The 24,389-nt window shown below is 36.2% G+C and overlaps 7 protein-coding genes across 18 annotated transcripts in view; 4 read left to right on the top strand and 3 right to left on the bottom strand.

Moving 5' to 3' along the window:
• LOC111188212 (gastrula zinc finger protein XlCGF49.1) overlaps positions 1-24,389 on the bottom strand; it is a 232,620-nt gene that overhangs the window by 33,602 nt on the left and 174,629 nt on the right. Inside the window, exon 1 of one of the 4 annotated variants that reach the window (XM_049482438.1) lies at positions 4,769-4,834. The exons of the other annotated variants lie outside the window; for them this stretch is intronic. The gene's annotated coding sequence lies outside the window, so the exon portion shown is untranslated. Of the gene's footprint in view, positions 1-4,768; positions 4,835-24,389 lie in introns of those variants that run through there. 4 annotated transcript variants of the gene reach the window in all.
• LOC111190415 (zinc finger protein OZF-like) overlaps positions 1-24,389 on the top strand; it is a 589,012-nt gene that overhangs the window by 444,664 nt on the left and 119,959 nt on the right. The gene's annotated exons all lie outside the window — the stretch shown is intronic.
• The window catches only part of LOC103025045 (zinc finger protein 501), a 266,885-nt gene that overhangs the window by 122,537 nt on the left and 119,959 nt on the right, over positions 1-24,389 (top strand). The gene's annotated exons all lie outside the window — the stretch shown is intronic.
• LOC111197445 (zinc finger protein 239-like) overlaps positions 1-24,389 on the top strand; it is a 184,162-nt gene that overhangs the window by 43,144 nt on the left and 116,629 nt on the right. The window lies entirely within an intron of this gene.
• The window catches only part of LOC125780385 (zinc finger protein 239-like), a 103,022-nt gene that overhangs the window by 21,507 nt on the left and 57,126 nt on the right, over positions 1-24,389 (bottom strand). The window lies entirely within an intron of this gene.
• LOC103044584 (zinc finger protein 501) overlaps positions 1-24,389 on the top strand; it is a 234,011-nt gene that overhangs the window by 164,447 nt on the left and 45,175 nt on the right. The window lies entirely within an intron of this gene.
• LOC103036135 (zinc finger protein 239) overlaps positions 802-24,389 on the bottom strand; it is a 245,471-nt gene continuing 221,883 nt past the window's right edge. For 3 of the 4 annotated variants that reach the window (XM_049482393.1, XM_049482392.1, XM_049482394.1), the window contains exon 2: positions 802-4,201. In XM_049482393.1, the coding sequence (XP_049338350.1) occupies positions 3,004-4,122 (1,119 nt within the window). In that variant the 5' untranslated portion in view covers positions 4,123-4,201 and the 3' untranslated portion in view covers positions 802-3,003. Of the gene's footprint in view, positions 4,202-4,768; positions 4,858-24,389 lie in introns of those variants that run through there. The other variant, XM_022686838.2, reaches the window with a different exon arrangement.

Below are 24,389 nucleotides of genomic sequence, written 5' to 3'. Positions count from 1 at the left end.
AGTTTTATTGTCAATATTGCAAATATACAGGACTTACAGAGAATTGAAATGATGTTACTCTCCTTCACAAAAGTTACAGCAAGTACAAAAAATGAGATTATAAAAACAAAAGAATGGGAGACACTATATGTGCAATGCAACAAGATACAGATATAGACATATGTGAGACTAAAGACACAAGACAATGGTGTAAAAGTGATGGGGGTGATTAAAGAGGAAATGATAGTACCAGTATAAACAGAACCTGTATAAAATAATGTAAATGCAGAGCTGTAAAACTGTGTTAAGTTCATTAAATGTCATAGTTTTATGGGGAATTAAAGTGGGTATTACAGTGGAAGTATAATCAGTAGTGCAGGTATGGGGTGTGTGAGTCATATCAGTTTTTAAAAAGTTTTCTGCGTTCAGAGAGAGATTGTTGTGTTTGCACCAGGAGGCAAAGCGGCTCACCTCGCTCGTGTAGTGTGACTCAAAGCTTAAACACAGTATTTACTGTACCTGCCATAGCAATCAGTCAAATACTGCAGTTTAGGAGACATGTGTGTGTGTAAATGTGCATTCTCTCTTTTTTTCACTTATGAAATATAATTTGCCAAAATTCATTTTGAACTTTTCCTTTTTTTATTCATTTCAAAATGAAACATGATATATTTAGGGTGAACAGTTAAATACAACACAAGTAAACATTTTCTTACACAGATCTATGTACGTTTTAATTTTTTTTCTCTCTTAAAAACTGCATTTTGCGATTTTTCACTCCACATTATACACCTCAGAAAAATCAATTCCTGGTGCACTGAAGAAGGTGCTCAGTTCATCTCTTTTAATATTTGATTTTAGGTCTGATAAGACTACAAGAAATACAACAAGCATATGAACTTCAACACATTAATACAAACTATTATAAAACATGCCATTAACGCTAAGACAAATAGCCGTACAGAACAGTTCAGAATCCATTAAAAAAATGTTCAGTACAAAAAAACTACGCAGATAGTATAGTTAATGAGCCAAACCACACACAAATTTTTGGCTAAGATTATTTTGAACAGCCAATTTGTTTTTTGTAAAAAGGAAGCAGTGACAGATTTACATTTCGAATACATTAACAATATCAAATGAATACGTTCTTAATTGATCTCTTTGACTTTTCAACAGCAAGAAATTAGTATAGCACTCACTGAAGATTAAGGGCTGGTCTACCAATTTAATGACCATCCTGATGTGGTCTGGGACTCTGGAAACCTGCCTGTGCCAAAAGTTATATAGACTAAAAGTGTCGGGCAGCATTAGGCTACGTTTACATTACCAGGCTGAAGTGACTCAAATCTGAAATCAGATCTGATTTTTTCATGGCTGTGTGAACTTGCCAAACCCGATTTTTAAAAAAAAGATCACTTTTATATGTGGTACTAAATCGGATATGGATTCCAACCATGGACACGCGACATGAATGTGAACTGTCAAATCAGAATTCATGCGTCTTTTTTTGCTCTCTCATGCCCACACATCTTAGTGCGAGCTATAGTTGAAAAAACAGCAAAAGCAAACCACCACAAGACTTTTTTTCCTCCTCGACCTGAGCGTGTACTTCAGACCAGCTGTTTACTCTCCACTCCAGCAAAAGCTTCTCCACATATGAGCTGCTAATGCATTCATTTGCCTTTGTAAAGCTACGAGTCGTCTCTCAAATATGATGTTTTTTGTTGTTGGTGTAGAAGGCGACGTTTATACAGGTATCATTGTGAGGCATTTCAGGGACAGATTCTTTCAGATTACACACAGATACAGGTCACTTACATTTGTGAATGTGAACCGGCGAATCGGATTTGAGCAATTTGGCTTGTAATTAACGTTGCCTTAGCGTCAATCAATGGGTCCTTGTCCTAAGGTGTGTTTTGTAAGAAGTGTTGTATAATATGATATGGTTATTAGGGGTGTGCCATATCATATCGTACACGATAATATCAATATTTTTAAATATCGTGAACGATATTATACCCCTAAAATATTGTGCCATTTCACCCACCCCATTTCCCCTTTATATATCTACTACAGACAGATTATATCTGTCCAGCATCATTTATTTTACTTTAATCCTGGATATATGAAGTGCATTATTAGTATCATGACATTCTGGATCATTGACATATGTTACAAATCTGATAAAATTCTTGTATTTTTAAATATATCTCACTTAGGGGTGTAAAATATTATATTGTATGTAATAATAAAATGACATTTTTATTTTGTTGCAGTAGTGTATTTTTGAAATCATTTTTTAATTCAGTGTTTTGTTATATCGCCAAAAGTATCGTTATCGCAAAAATAGCACAGAATATCGTGATATTATTTTAGGGCCATATCGTCCACCCCTAATGGTTATACAGAAAAATGATTGACAACAAAATAAAGCAATGTATTAATGTAACAAAACTGTTATACAAGGTTTAGTACTGGTGGTCCTCCAACACACAGAGGGGGAAAAACTGTTCAGATCTCAATGCAGCAAGAGAAAGGGAGAGGAAAAATCTCCACAGTTTCTTCATGCAACTGAATGAAACATAAGTGTCATGAGTCACTCTTCAGCTGATGAGATTCAGATATTTTTTATATGTTCAGTTCAGATGGGTGTAAATCCCATGCAGAGAGAGTCATTAGCCTACAGACCATATTTAGCCAGGTCTTACTGCTACCAACTTTACAGTCACAGATAAAAAGAAAATACAGAAAGTACTGTAGTGTTACTGAAACAAAAAGGGGGTTGTTTACCACAGCAGTTCACTTTCCTACCCTGCAGAGCTCTCGTTCTGTCTCTCACTCATAATTAATATTCCACTTACTATACACGTGAACTTTGTCTTATAGGCATAACAGTGATATTTGGTATGTTGGTATATATATATATATATATATATATATATTACATATGTGTGTGTGTGTGTATATATAAATATATATGTATATTGCATTTATCATAGACAAGTACTCAGATTATCACAGTTATTGCACTGTGCTACTATCTAACTGCATTTCATTGTGATTTCCAAGACTGCTCATAATGCACTTGTGTTTATTGAATGATCGTAAATATCTGAAGCTCCCAGCACACTCGGAGCAGTGATATGGCTTCTCTCCAGTGTGAATGCGCTGGTGTGATTTGAGATCACCCTGCTGAGTAAAACTTTTCTCACACTGTAAGCAGTGAAACGGTTTATCTCCAGTGTGAATGAGCTGGTGTCGCTGGAGATTATTATGTCTAGTAAAACTCTTCCCACAGACGGAACAATAATACGGTTTATTTCCAGTGTGAATGCACTGGTGTCGCTGGAGACTACTAGGTCTGCTAAAACTCGTCCCACAATCTGAACAGTGATATGGTTTCTCTCCAGTGTGAATGAGCTGGTGTGTTTTGAAATTACTCCGATTATTAAAACTCTTTCCACAGTCTGAACAGTAATATGGTTTCTCTCCAGTGTGAATAAGTTGGTGGTGTTGGAGAGTACTTCGACTACTAAAACACGTCCCACACTCTGAACAGAGATACGGTTTCTCTCCAGTGTGAATGCGTTGGTGGTGTTGGAAAGTACTCTGACTACTAAAGCTCGTACCACAGTCAGGACAGAGATATGGTTTCTCTCCAGTGTGAATGCGCAGATGTTCTTGGAGATGACTCTGTTTAGTAAAGCTCTTCCCACACTCTGAACACTGATACGGTTTCTCTCCAGTGTGAATGCGCCGGTGTTGTTGGAGATGACTCGGATTTCTAAAATTCTTACCACATTCTAAGCAGTGATACGGTTTCTCACCAGTGTGAATGCGCTGATGTTTTTTGAGATGGCTCCGATGATTAAAACTCTTCTCACAGTCTGAGCAGTGAAATGGTTTTTCTCCAGTGTGAATGCGCCAATGATCTTGGAGATGACTCCTTTTAGTAAAGCTCTTTCCACATTCTGAACAGTGGTGAGTTTTCTTTTTGTCTGTACTTTCCTGCATTTGCGTGTGAGGTGTAGAAGAGGGGGTTTGCTGAACATTAAATATTTCTTTGGATGCCATGTTCTCCTCTTCATTCAGCAGCTTAACCTCTTTGGGAAATCTTGTATTTGTGAAGTTAAACTTCATCCAGTGAAGTTTACACTGGTATCACTGGTACTGGTACACTGGTATCAGAAGAAAACTTGGAACAGCACAGCATTCAGTTCTGGAAGAAACCCAGAAAAAAAGAAAACATAAGTTCAATTCAAAATGCCTGAAAATCCTAGGTAGGGCTTGGGAATTGAAATGATTGAACTGACAATCTCTACCAGACATTCAACATTTTCCTGCTACAATCCTGAATTACATCAACAAAAAATATCAATTAGCCCATTCCAGAAGCAATCAGAAGGACTTACAATTGAAAAGACAGTATTTAGCACAACACTAACACAAACAGACTCTGGCATGAAAAAACATGTGACTGTAAAGGAGATATTTCTACAGTTAGCATGAAGGAGTACAATTTAACACTTTAACACACCAGACAAGAGAATTATTCCCCCAATAAATCACCACTCAGGGTTTGTAAGTAGCCCCTAAATCTCCTGTCCATCTTAAATAAAGCAGAATGAAAGTGTTGATCAGAGATAACTAGGAGAAGATGATCCTCCAGCTCCTGGATGAAGCTGCTTGTGTGTGATGTTAAATGCTGCTCCTTCTGAATGTGTTTCTGTGTGTCTAAGAGTAAATGTAGAGCAGTGTGAAGGTGAAGAGTGAAACATCTCCATACCTGCAGCAGGTGAGCTGATGGTGTTCCTCCAGCAGAGCAGTCTGAGTACAGAGGTGTGGAGCTGCTAATCAGAGCTGGATCTTCTGCTGCTCCACTTTACTGGAGACCGGGGGAAACTCTAACCACCCTTCCATATTCACCTACAGAGAATACAGTCTTCATTTTAAACCACAGCAAACATCTGTCCAAAGCGCTGAAACTATTAGAACATGTCCAATCAATACATCAAATTGACTCTGTTGCTTGATCTGATCCAAACAAACAAACAAACAGCAGTGAATGCACCTTAACCTCCAGTTAACAGTCTGCTGTTGTGTTTCTGCATTAAAGACCCACAGCTGCAGACCCCCGGACCTCTGATGAGGAACCAATCACATCACAGATCTCTAGTCCGCCTAGGATCCGATGGCGTTACATCCGGCAACCAGCTGTCAAAATAAAAGTCTTGCAGCGTGAGGAACTTGTTTCACTGGTACCTTTAACTGTCCAAAAATGTAGCACACTGTCTTACCATCACATACAACAAAATATTTTTCTTTCATCTAATGCATCAAGTCAGTGTTGATCTCTGTATTTATTTGTACACATAAGGGGTACTGTTTTTTTTTTGTTTGTTTTGTTTTTTCGTATACATACAATTTTACTTCATATGTCATTTTAAAACCCTAATTTCTGTACTTCCTCTGTAGATCATTACTCAAACACCCAAACAGATACACACAGGGCTAACTATTAAACAACAGACTGCTACCAAGCTTGTCAATTTAGCTGGTTATCAATGTATCAGTCTCTATGCCATTTGTTTAGTTCCTCCTGTTTGATTTCACCGGTGTATACTTATAACCTACATAATATCTTTATTGTGAACTTTATAATGTTTTGTTTTCTGTAACATGACAACTGCCATTATAAACTTTATTTTCTTCAACATAGCACTAATTGGCTCCCTTTCACCATGATTATATATGGTACTGCTCTGCTAGCTACATAATGCTAGCTAGCCACCCTGATAGCAGATGACTCCGATCCAGATCTGGTTTTCCTCCGGCAAACCTGCATAACAGTCACTGCCGTTTTTTGGATTTGGCCCGGATCCAATACAGCAGGGGTGTCAAACTCTTTTTGGCCGAGGGCCACATTGGCATATTGGCTGTCCTCTGAGGGCCAGATGTAACTTATAAATGTAATATAAAATGAATGTAATTACTACTTAATGTTAAATAACTCTCAATATATTATTAATTCAATCAAATATTACAGTTGCATGAAAAAAATGTTTGCTTGTTGCTCTATTAACATAAATCCTTTTAATTTGTCATGTTATGAAATCCAAAAACTCCATCAATCAAGAACCAAACTATTCAAGTGAATAGAAATGACATAAAATACAAGTTATATTAACTTTGATCAAAACGTTTGATACTGAAAAGAAGCTTAATAAATATAAAATCAAAAATTGTGAGCTGTTAAGAACATGACAGATTTAGCATTTCCTCAGATTTAGCAGTTCCTCATCCAACCACTAGTCGGAGCTGCAGCAGCAGCACAAGCCAGTCACTCAGTCAGAGCTGCAACCCAGCCACGGGCTACAGGGCTCAGCTGAGCCAGTCTGGAACGTTTTTACAGTTTTTAAAGTTCTTCTGTGTAGAAAATAAAAAAGGTTTTAACCCCACTAAACGGATAATACAGCTCTCTACAGTTCATCTTTCAGCACAAGCAGCTAACAGCAGCAGTTTAGAGCAGCCATCACGGAGGCACTGCTCGGATTACATTATAAACAGGTCAGTTAGCCGCTGCTAACCTCAGCATGTTTATAACTACGGAGTTTAGTGGACACACCACGGCTGCAAGGTTAGACTGTTGAAGGCTACTGAAGACTATTAAAGGCTATTGGGGGCAGAAATTAGTAGAGGCTGGTTAGATAAGTGATTCACGTCCTCCTCCTTTGCTGCGGTGAAACTGTGACTAGCGCTGTCACAGTGATGTTTATTAACGTCATTAAACGGACATTATGGGATAAACATTTGTATGTCTCAAGTCCACCCGCGAAGTTACGCCTTCCCTCCGGTTTCCACATCAATGATTACACTGCCATGTAGTGGCAGTAAGCCGTAACTTCGCGGGTAATACAATCGACAATTGTGGGAAATGTAGTTTTTGGTCAAAGCACGCTTCCTACCTATTTATTATAGACACTAAGATCTTACAAGCTCTCGCGGGCCACATAAAAGGACGTGGCGGGCCACATTTGGCCCGCGGGCCTTGTGTTTGACACATGTGCAATACAGAATTGTCTTATAGTAGCTGAGTCCGTTACAGATCTGTCACCATGTCCATATATTTATATATATAAACCAAATCTGGTCTGCTTATTTGGGCCAGAAGTGGTCCTAACACTGCTGTTTTCCAGAATGCACCTATGTAAATCACAGCTACAGTCCAAAAGCAATTTGACACCTTTAAGTAAAAAAAAAACCTGTATGACTGAATGTTTTACTTTTTTTTGTTCTTTGGTGGGCTAAAGACTTATTCAGCAGCCAAGTCACACAGTAATCGAGTCCCTTCGACTAAAATATAGAGCAAAAAACAAAGCTTTCGTTTTTTTGGTGTGGGAAATTTTTATTGTTAAAAATATTAATTATTTAGTCAATTAATTATTTTCAATTGAGTAATTATTTCTAGTTACAAACAAATACATTGATCAAGTAGTTCCGGTCACGGCGCATGGATATTTTAACAGCTCCATTTTGGGCGCCAACTTAGCTGGAAGGACAAACTGAAGGGAAAAAGGGAAGAAAACACAGAAAAGAAAAAGCCTGAACAAGGAGCTGCTGTTTTTCAGGTAAGCTGTACTTTTAAAGTATGTCTAGTGAACATTATACATTTGTTAATGAAGCAACACATATTAGAGCTGGGCGATTAATCGATTTTATCGATTCATTCGAATTTACAGTTAAGGACCATGTGTTTTTATGAAAATCGATTTTCTCTGAGTTTTAATTTTCACCACCGACGTTCCCCTGTGGGCTCTTGAACTTCAGACTGAGCTTAGCTCCGCCCCTTTCTCTCTCCCATCCGCGCGCAGCCCACACAACACACACAAACACAACGAGACGGTAGAGCGTGTGGCCAAAACGGAGCAACTCGCTCCGTGATCTAGAGTTGGTTCAGTTTTGCGGCGTCGGACGTGGACCAAACAGGTGTGTTTAAACCGATTGCTTCTTAACGAAGCAGCACGACAAATACACGATTTAATGCAATAATGCAAAAAAAATCACGAAATTGCCATTCCGGAAAAACGAATATTTTAATCTTTGATTTAAAAATATCTAAAGTACAGATAGAAAGTAATCGTATGCAGAGATTCATTAATAATAAAAGTTTTATAGAGACAGACAATAATTGCGCTAATGTTATGCTAGCATTATGTGAATTATTAATTCACATTTGAACACTTTGAACTGTGCAAGTCTCTGTTTCGGAACTCGTGAGATCGTCGTTGGAACTTCAGCTAGCTTTCAGTGGTGACATCTTCAGGCCACAGTACACGAGAAATCGTCTCTCAGTATTCCAATCAGAAGGTGTGACTACTACTTCACTTCACTAGCACACCTCAGTTATTTATCTCCACAACTTGAGAGGGACTTTACTAAAGATGAGAAGCTTTTTCTCCCACAAGTACCTCTCTGGACCACTGGACTACGTCCCATGAGGTACAAGATGCCAGCCTCACAGTCGCCACCACCACCGACACCTGCTGCTAAAAACACCAACAGCAGGTTTCTGCCTGTAGCTACCGAGCCAGTGGTGGTGAATAAGCTGTCCGCCTACAATTCACCAGGTAAGTTACAGTTTTGAGTTTCACTCCTTACTGGACCTTACTTAGGGCTGCACGATTTGGGCAAAATATCTATTTATTTTATATATATATATATATATATATATATATATATATATATATATATATATATATATATATATATATAAATAAAAATATAAATAAATAAATGCATAAATAATTGTTTAGGTAAATAAATTAATTAATAAATACATTTCTTATTTATTTATTCATTTATATGTTTATTTATTTATTTATTAATTTACTTATTTCAACATTCATTTATTTCAACATTTCTACATTTATTTATTTCTATATTTCTGCATTTGTATGGTAATTAGTAGGGGTGTCACGATTCTCTAAATCCTCGATTTGATTTTATTTCCGATTTTAGGGTCACGATTCGATTCTCGATTTTCATTTTTCTTTTTTTTACAGCTTTTTTTTACAACGCCTATGCTAGTTTTAGATTAGTTATGGTCAGTCATTGGTTTGATTCATCAATTTACAATATCTTATTTCAAAAGGTGGGCTTGATATAAGTGATGCAAAGTAATACAAGTGTAATAAACCACATTAGGCACTAATGGTCAAATTTAAATAATTTAATTAAGATATATATGTAATGCCATCTAGTGGCTTTTTTTTGGGAGCAGCAGTGTGCACTATTAAAATAAATAATAAAAAATACAGGAACAGTCATGTAAAAAATTAAAGTTAAACATGAAAATTAAGACTTTGAGACTTTTTCGTTCCCTGAGAATGACAATTTTTTTTGTTTAATAAAGATATATTATTAACTTTATCTGAGAGAAAGATGCTCCTTAAGGTACCAAAACTATTAACATATTTGAGGCTAGACAAAACAACTGTTATTTTTGTATTTTCAAGTTTTTCTTTAAGAAGATGAGAATGTTCACATTCGCTTGAGAAAGGGTTGCTCTGTGAACAGTCACAATGTGGGCAGCGCCGGCTAAAGTGTGCTGCACCATTTGCGTAGGGTGTTGCGCCATTTGCAGGAGGGATCGTCGATCCTCTTTTTGACTTTGAGGCTCGAGACCATGACAAAATTTTGATCGATTCCGATAAAATATTAAAATCGTGATACCCCTAGTAATTAGGTAGGCGGTCCTATCCTCACTCTAAAGCAGGATTTGTTTTTGAGCTACAATAGTTTTGGCTCTACTGCTCCCTTGGCCTGCAGCGGCAACATTTTGAAGCTGTTTACCCTCATTCCCTTTTGTTCCGTGTCACTGATACCGGAAGTACAGGACAGCTGTAGGGTGTACTGTTGTATACACCACTGTCCTGTTGTGTACTGGTGTGTAAAACATTGTTCTGTAGGGTGTACTGGTGTATACACCACTGTCCTGTTGTTTACTGGTGTGTAAAACTCTGTTCTGTAGAGTGTACTGGTGTAAACACCACTGTCCTGTTGTGTACTGGTGTGTAAAACATTGTTCTGTAGGGTGTACTGGTGTATACATCACTGTCCTGTTGTGTACTGGTATGTAAAACTCTGTTCTGTAGGGTGTACTGGTGTATACATCACAGTCCTGTTGTGTACTGGTGTGTAAAACTCTGTTCTGTAGGGTGTACTGGTGTATACATCACTGTCCTGTTGTGTACTGGTGTGTAAAACTCTGTTCTGTAGGGTGTACTGGTGTATACATCACTGTCCTGTTGTGTACTGGTGTGTAAAACTCTGTTCTGTAGGGTGTACTGGTGTTTACATCACTGTCCTGTTGTGTACTGGTGTGTAAAACTCTGTTCTGTAGGGTGTACTGGTGTATACATCACTGTCCTGTTGTGTACTGGTGTGTAAAACTCTGTTCTGTAGGGTGTACTGGTGTATACATCACTGTCCTGTTGTGTACTGGTGTGTAAAACTCTGTTCTGTAGGGTGTACTGGTGTATACATCACTGTCCTGTTGTGTACTGGTGTGTAAAACTCTGTTCTGTAGGGTGTACTGGTGTATACATCACTGTCCTGTTGTGTACTGGTGTGTAAAACACTGTTCTCTAGGGTGTACTGGTGTATACATCACTGTCCTGTTGTGTACTAATAAATGAAGAAATGTGGAAATAAATAAATGTAGAAATGTTTAAATAAATTAATAAATCAATAAATGTTGAAATAAATAAGTATAAATAACTAAATGCACATATAAATGTATAAATAAATAAATGCACATATGAATAATAAAAAAAAAAATATATATATATATATAATTAATCTATTTACATATACAATTATTTATGCATGCATTTGTTTATTTATTTATATGTATATATATGTGCATTTATTTATTTATACTTATGTAATTTTTGGTCCCTTTATATATATACAGATGTGTATATATATATACAGTGTTGGGAAGTAACGGATTACATGTAACGGCGTTACGTAATCAGATTACAAATTAGAAGTAACTGTAATCCGTTACAGTTACTGCTTCAATAAATGGTAATCAGATTACAGTTACTCTGCTAAAATTAAAGGATTACATTGCGGTACTTTCCTATTTTTGCTCTTCCAACACTGACAAAACGCAAATAACATTTTGCGGTGAAATCGCTCTGATATGAAAGGGAACTGTCTGCCCCTCGTCCCATCTCGCTGCACACACACACAGGGAGGAGGGGCAGACAGCGGCTCCGCACACACAACGAGACGAAATTAACTGACATTTTGGTCAACGAATAAAAACGAGACGAAAATGTTTGGCAGGGACGAAATCCAATCAGAACTGATTTAGTTCTGTGAAAGGTAGGGACCAGTTAGGAAGAGATCCAATCACTGCTACTTTTTTTTACTCCGGTAAAAACACCACTAATCTTTCAGCTTCTGCAGACCAGAGTCACACAGATCTCCATGCAGAGATCCGCGTTTTAATACTGATGTTATTTCATGAGCTGATGTGTTTAACTCGGCAGTGCACTAAAACACAGAACTGATACAGAACCCTAACTCATTAAGATCAGATCATCTGCTTAGTCTCACAGTGGGAAAGATAAAGCTAGTGTTAAAGCAGGAACAGGTCAGAAAGGAACTCAATAATATAACGAAAATAAAACAATAAAATAAGTCAATCTATGAACCCAAAGGTCTGTGTAAAGTTCCTTACAGCACTTTCTCATAAGTTTCTCACTTTAACTCATGAAGTCTCTCAGTACATCCTGAGAGCATCTCTACAGGACAGTGTGTGAAGGTGTGTTTCTGATCTCATTTATAGACTGTAGCTCCAGTAGGTGTGCTGGGTTACTGCTGGAGATAAAACTAGATAATTTAAAAGCTGTTTTTGCATCTACAGCTCTGTTTAAACTATAATTTAACTATTCAGTTGTTTTATGACCTGATTTCTAGACCAAATTTTAAATGTAAAATATGTATAGTCACACACCTATAATAATAATAATATACATTAAATCATATATAAATATATTTCACATTCAAACATTAACAATATTACTCAAGTGGTTATTAAACGTTTCATTTCGTATAAGTGTATAGTTAATAATTCAAGGGAACTGATGAAAAAGCATTTACATTTACACCCTTTACATTTTAGTCGACTAAATTTACTGTAATTTTAGTAGACTATATTCTTATGACATTAAGTCGACTAAAACTAAGTTGACTAAATTACTAAATTGTGACTAAAACTAAATGCTATTTTCGTCACAAGACTATGACTAAGACTAAATCAAAATTTGTTTTCAAAATTAACACTGGTGGCAAACCTGCAAGTAGATAGCTTACAGTTGTCGTTACATTGTTTGGTTTTAAATTGTTTTATTATCAATTTATAGAAGTGTTTCATAAAATTGTTTGATGAAATGGTTTCATAAGTATTTTAAAAAAACGACAATATTGTAAGTAATCCAAAGTAATCAGATTACGTTACTCACTTGAAGTAATGTAACTGATTACGTTACAAATTACATTTTGAGTGATGTAATCAGTAATCTGTAAGGGATTACATTTTAAAAGTAACCTTCCCAACACTGTATATATATATATATATATATATATATATATATATATAAAGAAAAAATATATAAATATGTGTGTATTTATATATACATATATACAAAAGGAATATATATATATATATATATATATATATATATATATATATATATATATATATATTACCAGGGTAAAATTAATCGTTCAGCCCTAACCACAGTTCTTCCCTTTATTGTTCATGTAATCACAGGTAGCAGAATACACAGACTAGACATGCAGACAAACCAGAGGCCAGTCCAAGCTGTGGTGCATCTTATTAACAACATGGCTGCCCACAGACAGACAGATAGAAAGTAAAGGTATGTAGAGATTCATTAAAAATAATCACATGCACAGACAGAGTTTATACAGACAATAATTTATACAGCTAATGTTTTCTCCCACAACTACCTCTCTGGACCACTGGACTACGTCCCATGAGGTACAAGATGCCAGCCTCACAGTCGCCCAGTCCATCACCGACACCTGCTGCTAAAAACACCAACAGCAGGTTTCTGCCTGTAGCTACCGAGCCAGTGGTGGTGAATAAGCTGTCCGCCTACAATTCACCAGGTAAGTTACAGTTTTGAGTTTCACTCTTTACTAGACCTTACTTAGGGCTGCACGATTTGGGCAAAATATTTATTTATTATATAAAAAAATTAAAAAAAAAAAAAAAAAAAAAATATATATATATATATATATATATAGAGAGAGAGAGAGAGAGAGAGAGATTTTTTTAAATATAAATAAATAAATACATATATAATTGTATAGGTAAATAAATTAATGAATTAATAAATACATTTCTTTTGTATTTATTTACATATTTATTTATTCATTTATATGTGCATTTATTTATTTATTCATTTACTTATTTCAACATTTATTTATTTATTCATTCATTTATTTCAACATTTTTACATTTATTAATTGATTTATTTCCACATTCCTTCATTTATTTATTTCTATTTCTGCATTGTATGGTAATTAGGTGGGCGGAACCTATCCTCGCTCTAGAGCAGCATTTGTTTTTGAGCTGCAGTAGTTTTGGCCCTACTGCTCCTGGCTTGGCCTGCAGTGGCAACATTTTGAAGCTGTTGACCCTCATACCCTCAGTCCCTTTTGTTCCGTGTCACTGAAGGGTGGCCGCGGGTCCTTAAAAAGTCTTAAATGGTATTAAATTTAATTTTTTTTAAATAAGGCATTGAAAAGTCTTATTTTGTCTTAAATTTTCAACCAAAATGTCTGAAATTTGCGGAGCTAAATTTAGTGGGGAATAATTCCGTCAGCCATGTGTTGAACTTCGGAGGGGGAAATCGGTAGTTAGCCATGCAGTGCCAACCCAGTCTCATTTTCCATGCATACGAAAGGTTACGCAAAACTAAATACCGGCATGCGTACTACACAGGCATAGTGCTGCGTACACATACTACGCTGCTATTAAGCATATGTAAAGAGCGAGAGAGAGAGTATAGGACACAGCGAGCAAGAGAGAGAGACTGAGCCATAACGCGCGCGCGCGTGAGAGAGAGAGATGAATTAAACAGTGATTAAACAACTTCAACTTATGCAGGTGTCCACTCAGGCTCACTCACCTGGTGGAGTGAAAATCACGCTATGTTTCTGTTACCGGAGGTGTCATAAAGCAAGGATGTAACAGATGTAGGGCCCTAGAAGAGAGGCACCCTAGAACAGCTCTGTGATGCATTTGTTTTCACGGTCCGGTAAACATTTTTATTGTAATTAAATACGAAATGCAAGATATTATTTGTCTGTTTTAATAAGCAACATTTTTAATTTAATTTAATAATATAGAAATGACAAATAAAAACTGACATTTACTATAGATGAATAAAATAAACACGTAAAAAAGGAAAAACTGATACATAAAACATAAGGAATTTTATCTTATGAAGAAAAAATAATTAGATCAATAAAATAATACAACTATTTAAAATGAATAAAAAAATAATTTATATAAAATAAAAACAAAAAAATAATAATAATAATATCAGTTTCAGTTTCAGTTTCAAATCAGTAAAACAGCTCACCAAAACCTCAACCTGTCCAAATATTGGACAATAATTGATTAACTTTACAGGCCCTCACTCATTTTCATTTATTTAACTAAACTGAGTTTTATATTCTTATATTATTATATTATTATATTCAGCCTCGCGCTGTATTCAGCTCCGCGCTGCCGGAGAGAGCGCCCGCGCGCGCGCCAGAGAGAGAGAGAGAGACAGAGAGAGCGCAGCGCAGCGCGGCGAATTTTGCTTACCCTAGACTATATATAGTATTAGAATTAAACCCCTTAAAATCAAGAGGGCTTCGCGACCCATCGTGGATCTTTGGCGACCCATAGGTTGGGTCGCGACCCATAGGTTGGGAACCACTGCTGTAGGGTGTCCTGGTGTATACGTCACTGTCCTGTTGTGTACTGGTGTGTAAAACTCTGTTCTGTAGGGTGTACTGGTGTATACATCACGGCCCTGTTGTTTACTGGTGTGTAAAACAGTGTTCTGTAGAGTGTACTGGTGTATACATCACTGTCCTGTTGTGTACTAATAAATGAAGAAGTGTGAAAATAAATAAATGTAGACATGTTGAAATAAATGAAAAAATAAATAAATGTATAAATAAATAAGAATAAATAACTCAATGCACATATAAATGAATAAAAAAATATAAATAATTAATTTATTTACCTATACAATTATTTATGCATGCATTTGTTTATTTATTTATTTATTCATTTGTATGTGTATTTATTTATTTCTACTTCATGTTTGGTCCTTCATATATATACAGAAAAAAAACTTTTTTGTATATACATACAAAAAAGGAAAAAAAGAAAAAATATATAAATATGAGTGTATTTATATGAAAAAAGGAATATATATATAGATATATTACCAGGGTAAAAAAATATTAATCGTTCAGCCCTAACCACAGTTCTTCCCTTTATTGTTCATGTATTTACAGGTAGCAGAATACACAGACTAGACAGGCAGACGAACCCGAGGCCAGTCCAAGCTGTGGTGCATCTTATTAACAACATGGCTGCCCACAGACAGACAGATAGAAAGTAAAGGTATGTAGAGATTTATTAATAATAACCACATGCACATTCAAATTAATTAATTAAATCGATTAATCGCCCAGCTCTTCTACATACCTTTACTTTCTGTCTGTCTGTCGGTTTATAACTCCGTCTGAGTTATAAACCGACAGACAGACAGAAAGTAAAGGTATGTAGAAGAGCTGGGCGATTAATCGATTTAATTAATTAATTTGAATTAACAGTTACAGACAATGTGTTTTTATGAAAATCAATTTTGTCTGAGTTTAAATTTTTACCACAGACGCTCCGGGCTCCCGTACTTCAGAGTGAGCGCGCACCCCCTGCCCCTCTATCTCTCTCTCTAAATTGTACTTGTTTTCTATTTTGTAAGTTTTATCAAAAAGGGCACCATTTTATTTCTTTCTATTTGTTTTTTGAGGGTGTGTTTATTTATTTATTTTTTAAGTTTGAGGGTGCATTGTGTCAGTACCTAAACTATGTTGGAGAAAGCTTTCGAAAAGTTACTAGATGTTCTCACGGTTTACAATTGTTATTGTTTTGCTTGTTTTTGGTTGCACTTTAACCACAAAGGGGACATTTAAGTTAAAACTAAATAAATAAAAACTAGTTTTTAACCATTTCTTTATCATCTTTAATTTGATTTTTTAGTAGGGGAAAAACCCCACATCCCCATCCTTTATTGTACATAATATGCATTCACAATTACTTTTTATTATTAGCACCTGCATAACCACATCCAGTCATTTCTGAGAGAGTGTAATAAGAGATAAGCAGTGTGGTTTGATATTACTTTGATCTGCTTGTGTTCAAAGTAAACAGAAGGTGTGTGAGTTTTTGTAAAGCTTCTCAGAGACTTTGTATCACTGTGCTGCTACTCTAAGAGCACAGTAGTAGAGAGCTGTATCTGCCAGTCTTACTGTAACAGTGAGATCAGTGGATGATCTGGATGTTTTGGACTCAAATCTACTGTCTGCAGTGTTTTTTGCATAACTCCGTGATCGAGCTCCTCTATACAGTAAATACTGTAGAGCTCTGTTAGGATACTGTCTGTACCAGTAGAGCCAAACATCATTACTGCTGGAATCATAAGAGCATTTCAGTGTAACAGATTCTCCCTCTGTTTTAGAAACATTAGTCTCTTGATCATCTGGTCCAATTCGATCAGCAGAAAACACACCTGAAATAAAGAAAACAGAAGGAAAATATTTGACAACTATGACAATAAATGTTATATAAATTATAAAAATATTATTATATAAATATTATTAATCACATATTGACAGTGAGTACCTGATATGGTAATGAGGATGATGAGGAGGATGTTCTTCATTGTGAATATGATCAGATGGAATCAGTATTGTGTTTAAGCTCTCAGTGCTCTAATGCTGATCTGTGTGTTAGTGTGAATCTCTCTGAAGTGAGAGCAGTTATGAAAAACTACAACAGGAAACAGGAAGATGAGAATGTTGAGAAACAAACCGAATCCAAAGTGAACTACAATATACAATATAATCACAAATGAGTTAAAATGAGCATGAAGGAACCAAATTAAATAAATAAATGTCTTAATATTTTTATGTACTTTATGTGTAAACACACATTTAAATCTCCAGTGATTCATTATCTTTATAGTGTTTCTTTACCCAATCACACCCTTCAACCCCTTTTTTTGACTTTATTACACCCTCAGGATTGGCAACTACATGAAATGCAACTGGTAGAATCGTTCAGAGGAAAATTCCAGGAACCACCAGTGGATCTAAGAAGTTTTTGGGATTTGTTTTGCCGCTAACCTCAACAGTATGGATCATTATAATTAATTTTTAAGTGATTGACACCACTAATATAAATTAATTTTAACAATCTAATGCTGATATTTCTTAAACATAACTCAAACACTGACATGCATCCAGGAACAATATTTGTAGTTTTAAGCAGTTAAAGTAATGCTGTTGTTTATGTTCTTAATAAAGCGTCACAATCAGGCTCATTGTTTGTTTTAACAAGATCCAAAAGATGAGCCTTATAATGACAGTAGGAGAGAACCCTGGTTTCAAGCATTTAAAAAAAAGAGCTTGAGCTCCGTTACAATATTCCATCCCCAAACAAAACATGGCTATAATGAAGTTCCATTGTTATTATGAAGTTAATAATTGGGTTTTAAAACCATTGCTTTTATACCAAGGTGTGAACCAAACCGTGAATTTTCTGTACCGTTAAACCCCTAACTTTTAGAACTTAGGTCATAGCCTTCTTACCCTCAGGCTATGGCACTGGCGCCCCAGTACTAATTACTAATCGGCATACTTCCTTGACTGCATGTAATGTGATATACCGAGTTAGACATCTGTTTCTAGTTTGGCCGTGCATAGAGACCCTAAGATTCAGTCCTATATTTTGCTAAATTGATTAAACTCCAACAAAGTTCAGGTATTTAAATAAATGTAATGGTATATCGCTTAGTGTATTTTTTTTATGCTGTTTTAATTATCATTATCGGTAAGAGCACAGTTTAGTTTTAACCTTAAAGTAATTTGCATAAATTATACAATAATTGAAACAAAAACCATGTAAAATATGGTTTTAGAAACATCATCAGTGATGAGATACAGAAAAGATTCATGTTTATTTATCATGAATGTGCAAGAACTGTCAGAGACAGGCAGCAGATGGATTTTCTATTAGATCTATATAAATACAAGACTGGACACAAATAGAATGTACATATTGTCTTTAATTAATACACACTACTGAACATATACACAGTAAAATGGTGAGTGTGCAGGGGAATGGTGAGAAACTCTTGCAGGATTGCACCCCTTGCTCAAATGATCTTCCCTCTGGGCCTGAAATGAACAGCAAACAGCGCCCCCTTCTGGATCAAATACTGCTCTATCTCAGACATATAAACACTTTTAGTACAGTGTTTGGTGGGTTTCTGTCACTGTGGGCTGCAGAGCGCAGTAGTAGAGAGCAGAGTCTGATACTGCAGTAGAGGAGATGATCAGATCCACTTTCTTATCACCTTCATTCACATCAGCATCCAGTCGCTCAAACGGAGGAGTTGCATGTATTTTATTTTTTCCAGACGAAGCAGAGATCATCAGTAAAAACACTGGTCTGGATCCAGGATACTGCCGATACCAGTGCAGATAGTCCATAGTACTACTACCACTATACTTACAGGAGAGAGTAACTGTTTGATCAGCCTGAACCTGTGTTTTGTTCTTCAGTGGTTCTATTGACTGTGCAGAACCGTTCCCTGTTAGAGAAAATCAGTTAAACATAGCTTTAGCAGCAGTGTTACATAAAAATTAAATACGTCAAAAAGTGAAAATAGAAAATATCACAGATCTAAATGTAGAAGACTTACTAAGTATGATGATAAACACAGTCAGAGAGCACAGGAACATCATGGTGACTCCAGTGTTCAGATAATGAGGAGAGATCTGGGAGCTACCTTTTAAACATTTAAAGACTCCTCCTACATTAGTCAGTGTGTCTGTTATAAGAACAGAAGAATGAGTAATATAATAGATAATGAAGATAATAGAGAATGAACTGTTTTTCCACATATCGATTTACCAAAGAGTTAAATTTAATAACTAAAACATTGATAAATAAAATGTTCACTTTTTACACTAATGATTAGCACACTATTAGCACAGAGGCAAATCAATACATTATACAATTATATAAAGACACTGTCCTGCTCAGTCTGCTAACAAAAATGTCAAAGACTCACAGTATAGCTGCAGAAAAACTTGCGGCCTGGTGTGATGCACATAAATTGCAGATTAACACAAGTAAGAGCGTAGAAATGTTGGTGGACCCTCTGTAAGTCTGTAATCATGACCTGGTTTTCATTCATGATCATACAATTGAGCAGGTGCACTCCTTTAAATATCTTGGAGTATAAATAGATAGTGATTTGAGTGTGTGCTCTAGAATTCATCAGCTTCTTCATTTTCTGCGCAGACCAGGGCTGGACTGGTAATCTGGTGTACCAGGCATTGCCCGGTGGACTGATAATCCTTAGGGGCCGATACTGTTGGATTTTTTTTTTTTTTCATTTTTTTTTTTAAGAGACCGGCCCACAATAATCTTCAATATAGACAATGGACTGATCCAATCAGGATATAGGACGAAAGCAGCCCCACCCTTTCTCTTTGTGGTCCGCTGAAACTCCCGCTACGTTCGGTGTTAAGCGCATATAATAAAGAGGAGGAAGCATGGAGAAACAGAAGCGGCAGGATTGAGGTAACGTTAACGCTCTATTAAATGAGAATGATGAGTGATTGATTATTATCAATATTAATTGGTATTTGCATACTTCCCAAAATCTGGCAGCCACGCCCCCTTATTCTGATAAAATAGCAAACGCTCAAGACTGAGAAGTGTTGGATGAGCAGCAAGTGTCCATTTTAGGCTACATCGTAACATTTTAGATATTTAGGTTAAAGGTGGTTGAAAGGCTGCTGTTTGAATTTGTAGCCTCTATTCTGAGGTTCAACCTGTTTTAAAAAGCACTTAAACATGTGAAATAACAGATTTTAAAATTGATAAATGATAAGTAAATCTTTGCAATTTAAGCATGACTAAAGTAATTGTAAAAAAAAAAAAGTATAAAAGTAATATTAGCAAAAAGTATGCCAACACTGAATAAGAGTAAAACAGTGTCAAATAATTTTAAGACATAGTTGCGTTGCATGAATTCATAAAGCAGCCCTGTTTGTAGCCTGATACAAATACATGTTATAGCTGTTTAAAGGAGGATGCACCTTTAACCTGAAGATTTAGAATACAGAAAATACATATTAGAGATGATTTCAATAAAAAGGATAAAAGATCAATTGAACTACAAAGAGCAGACAAAATTGTTAACAAGACACAATACACTTCTTATATTTAATATATTGATGATACATTATGCTTCTCTGAAAGCCCACATACGTAAATTACAAGTCGGTTGTGCTCCACGGTCTAAACCAAACATGCCAGGGCCGATTTTTTGTCCTAGTCCAGCACAGACTCCTGCTGTCTGTAAGAATTTTATGCTTATTTTTTACAGAGCAACCACTGAATAAATTCTAACATACAGCATAACTGGTTGGTTTGGCAATCTGACAGTTAAATCAAAGACTCAAATAATAAGACTAATCAAGACAGCAGGGAAAATTATGAACACCCCTGCCTCTCTTGGCTTGCAGGGTTATATAGGAACAGGCGATATCGATATGTAGGCAAGCTATGAACGTTGTATCTTATAATACACATGTGCTGTATCCTGAGTACCAGCTCATGAACTCTGGTATGAGATATAGGGTCCCTTTATGAAGGCACATTAGGTACAAACGTTCCTTTGTACTTTTGTCAGTTAAGATGTTAAATAACAACAAAATTGTGGGTCAAAAAAGTGGGTAAAAGTATAAAAATGTAATGCACTGGGAAGTAAAGATATGTTGGCCATGTGTTTGTTTTTTTGTTGTGCAGCCATGCCCTCTGTCCAAGCAAAATATCTCCTCTGGAAGACAAATAAAGGAACTTTGACTTTGACTTTAAGAAGTATGTTAGTCAGTCACACGTATAAACAGAAGCAACAATATGATTAATGATCTGAAAATAATTAAAAAAAAAAACAGAAAGAATAATGTTTATTAAATGTAAATGTGCAATAACAGTTTATTATACACAGACTGAGGTACAGTCTTTCTCATCAGATCAAAATCAATACAACCAAATTCACCATCCTTTAATCAGAACACACACAAACCCGCCCCGGGTTGGGATTTTCCACCACTTTTCTTGGGCCCTGTTTGGTCGGGCTCAAAAAAATGTTCTGGGATATAAGTCTATTTTTTTAATGCTGTTTTTATTTTATTTAAATATATGGCGTGATAACTACAATATTGCAAAGTAACAAATCACACTGTGAATGAAGTGAACATGAATGAAGTTAACAGCTCTACCCCTCTGATTCTCTCTAAAGCTCCACATCTGTACCAGCTGTGAGAAAGCTCCACTCCTCCAATCCTAGAGACTGTGACTAGATCATAATTTCATCATGCTGCACACATGGTGATTAAGAGACACCAGTTTCTTCCCAGTCTGCTGACTGATGATTTTTTCCATGGCAAGCTTTGGGTCCACACTTTGGGGTTACAACAGTAAACCATCTGGAAGGGTGTGAGCACACCTTAAGGACATACAGCAGATTGTTTTTCTATCAGATCTACATGAATTCATGCCACATTCACCATATTTGCACTTGACGCAAATAGAATATATATATTATCTTTAATTAATACACACTACTGAACATATACACAGTAAAATGGTGAGTGTGCAGGGGAATGGTGAGACACTGCTGCAGGGTTGCACCCCTTGCTCAAATGATCTTCCCTCTGGGCCTGAAATAAACAGCAAACAGCGCCCCCTTCTGGTTCAAATACTGCTCTATCTCAGTCATATAAACACTTTTAGTACAGTGTTTGGTGGGTTTCTGTCACTGTGGGCCTCAGAGCGCAGTAGTAGAGAGCAGAGTCTGATACTGCAGTAGAGGAGATGATCAGATCCACTTTCTTATCATCTTCATTCACATCAGCATCCAGTCGCTCAAACGGAGGAGTTGCATGTATTTTATTCTTTCCAGCTGAAGCAGAGATCATCAGTAAAAACACTGGTCTGGATCCAGGATATTGCCGATACCAGTGCAGATAATCCCCAGAACTACTACCACTATACTTGCAGGACAGAGTAACTGTTTGATCAGCATGAACCTGTGTTTTGTTCTTCAGTGGTTCTATTGACTGTGCAGAACCGTTCCCTGTTAGAGAAAATCAGTTAAACATAGCTTTAGCAGCAGTGTTACATAAAAAATAAATAATTCAAATAATTCAAAAAAACAACACAGATCTAAATGTAGAAGACTTACTAAGCATGATGATAAACACAGTCAGAGAGCACAGGAACATCATGGTGACTCCAGTGTTCAGATAATGAGGAGAGATCTGGGAGCTACTTTTAAGCATGTAAAGACTCCTCCTACATTAGTCAGTGTGTCTGTTATAAGAACAGAGGAACGAGTAATATAATAGATAATGAAGATAATAGAGAATGAACTGTTTTTCCACATATTGGTTTACCAAAGAGTTAAAGTTAATAACTAAAACATTGATAAATAAAATGTTCACTTTTTACACTAATGATTGTATTAGCACAGAGGCAAACCAATACATTATAAAATTCTATGATGACACTGTCCTGCTCAGTCTGCTAACAAAAACTGAAATCCGAACACTCACAGTATAGCTGCAGAAAAACTTGCAGCCTGGTGTGATGCACATAAATTGCAGATTAACACAAGTAAGAGCGTAGAAATGTTGGTGGACCCTCGGTAAGTCTGTAATCATGACCTGGTGTTCATTCATGATCATACAATTGAGCAGGTGCACTCCTTTAAATATCTTGGAGTTTACATAGATAGTGATTTGAGTTTGTGCTCTAGAATTCATCAGCTTCTTCATTTTCTGCGCAGACCAGGGCTGGACTGGTAATCTGGCGTACCAGGCATTGCCCGGTGGACTGATAATCCTTAGGGGCCGATACTGTTGGATTTTTTTTTTTTTTTCCTTTTTTTTTTTTTAGAGACCGGCCCACAATAATCTTCAATATAGACAATGGACTGAACCAATCAGGATATAGGACGAAAGCAGCCCCACCCTTTCTCTTTGTGGTCCGCTGAAACTCCCGCTACGTTCAGTGTTAAGCGCATATAATAAAGAGGAGGAAGCATGGAGAAACAGAATCAGCAGGATTGAGGTAACGTTAACGCTCTATTAAATGAGATTGATGAGCGATTGATTATTATCAATATTAATTGGTATTTGCATACAAAATCTGGCAGCCACGCCCCCTTATTCTGATAAAATAGCAAATGGTCAAGACTGAGAAGTGTTGGATGAGCAGCAAGTGTCTATTTTAGGCTAAATCATAGCATTTTAGATATTTAGGTTAAAGATTCTCTCTAAAGCTCCACATTTGTACCAGCTGTGAGAAAGCTCCACTCCTCCAATCCCAGAGACTGTGACTAGATCATAATTTCATCATGCTGAACACATGGTGATTAAGAGACACCAGTTTTTTCTGAATCATCTTCCCAGTCTGCTGACTGATGATTTTTTCCATGGCGAGCTTCGGATCCACACTGTGGGTTTAAATCAGTAAACCATCAGTAAGAGTGTGAGCACTAATCAGTGTAAAGGACTGATTGATGATTGAAAATATTAAAGCACGTTTCAAAAAAACACTTCCAGCACTGAAACAGCCAAATCTGTTCTGCCCACACTAACAGTAAAGTACTCTTTAAATCATATACAGAACATTGCTGTAAATACAGTGCCCCCTTGTGACTGCAAATAACAATGGAAGATGGGAGAGCAGCTGCTTAGTGAGAAATTCTGGCAAAATGAAGAACTGCCTTTTCTTACTTTTTGCATCTTGTTTTATTTTTGTTCATATCATCGCTGTCAAAAGAAAAACACTTATCTCCAAAACAGCAACTTTACTGGAGAGAGAAAAAACCTTGTAAACTATGCAAACTCAATAGAAGTCAATGTAAAAAGAGTTTATTTCAGGTCATTTTGAAGAGTTTCTATTGGTCCGTTCATCAAGAAATTTTGGC

This window comes from Astyanax mexicanus, chromosome 8, assembly GCF_023375975.1.
Source record: "Astyanax mexicanus isolate ESR-SI-001 chromosome 8, AstMex3_surface, whole genome shotgun sequence".
In the NCBI taxonomy this organism is placed as follows: domain Eukaryota; kingdom Metazoa; phylum Chordata; class Actinopteri; order Characiformes; family Acestrorhamphidae; genus Astyanax; species Astyanax mexicanus.
Note: the sequence above shows the minus strand (reverse complement) of the source record. Positions and strands in the feature narration are given on the sequence as shown.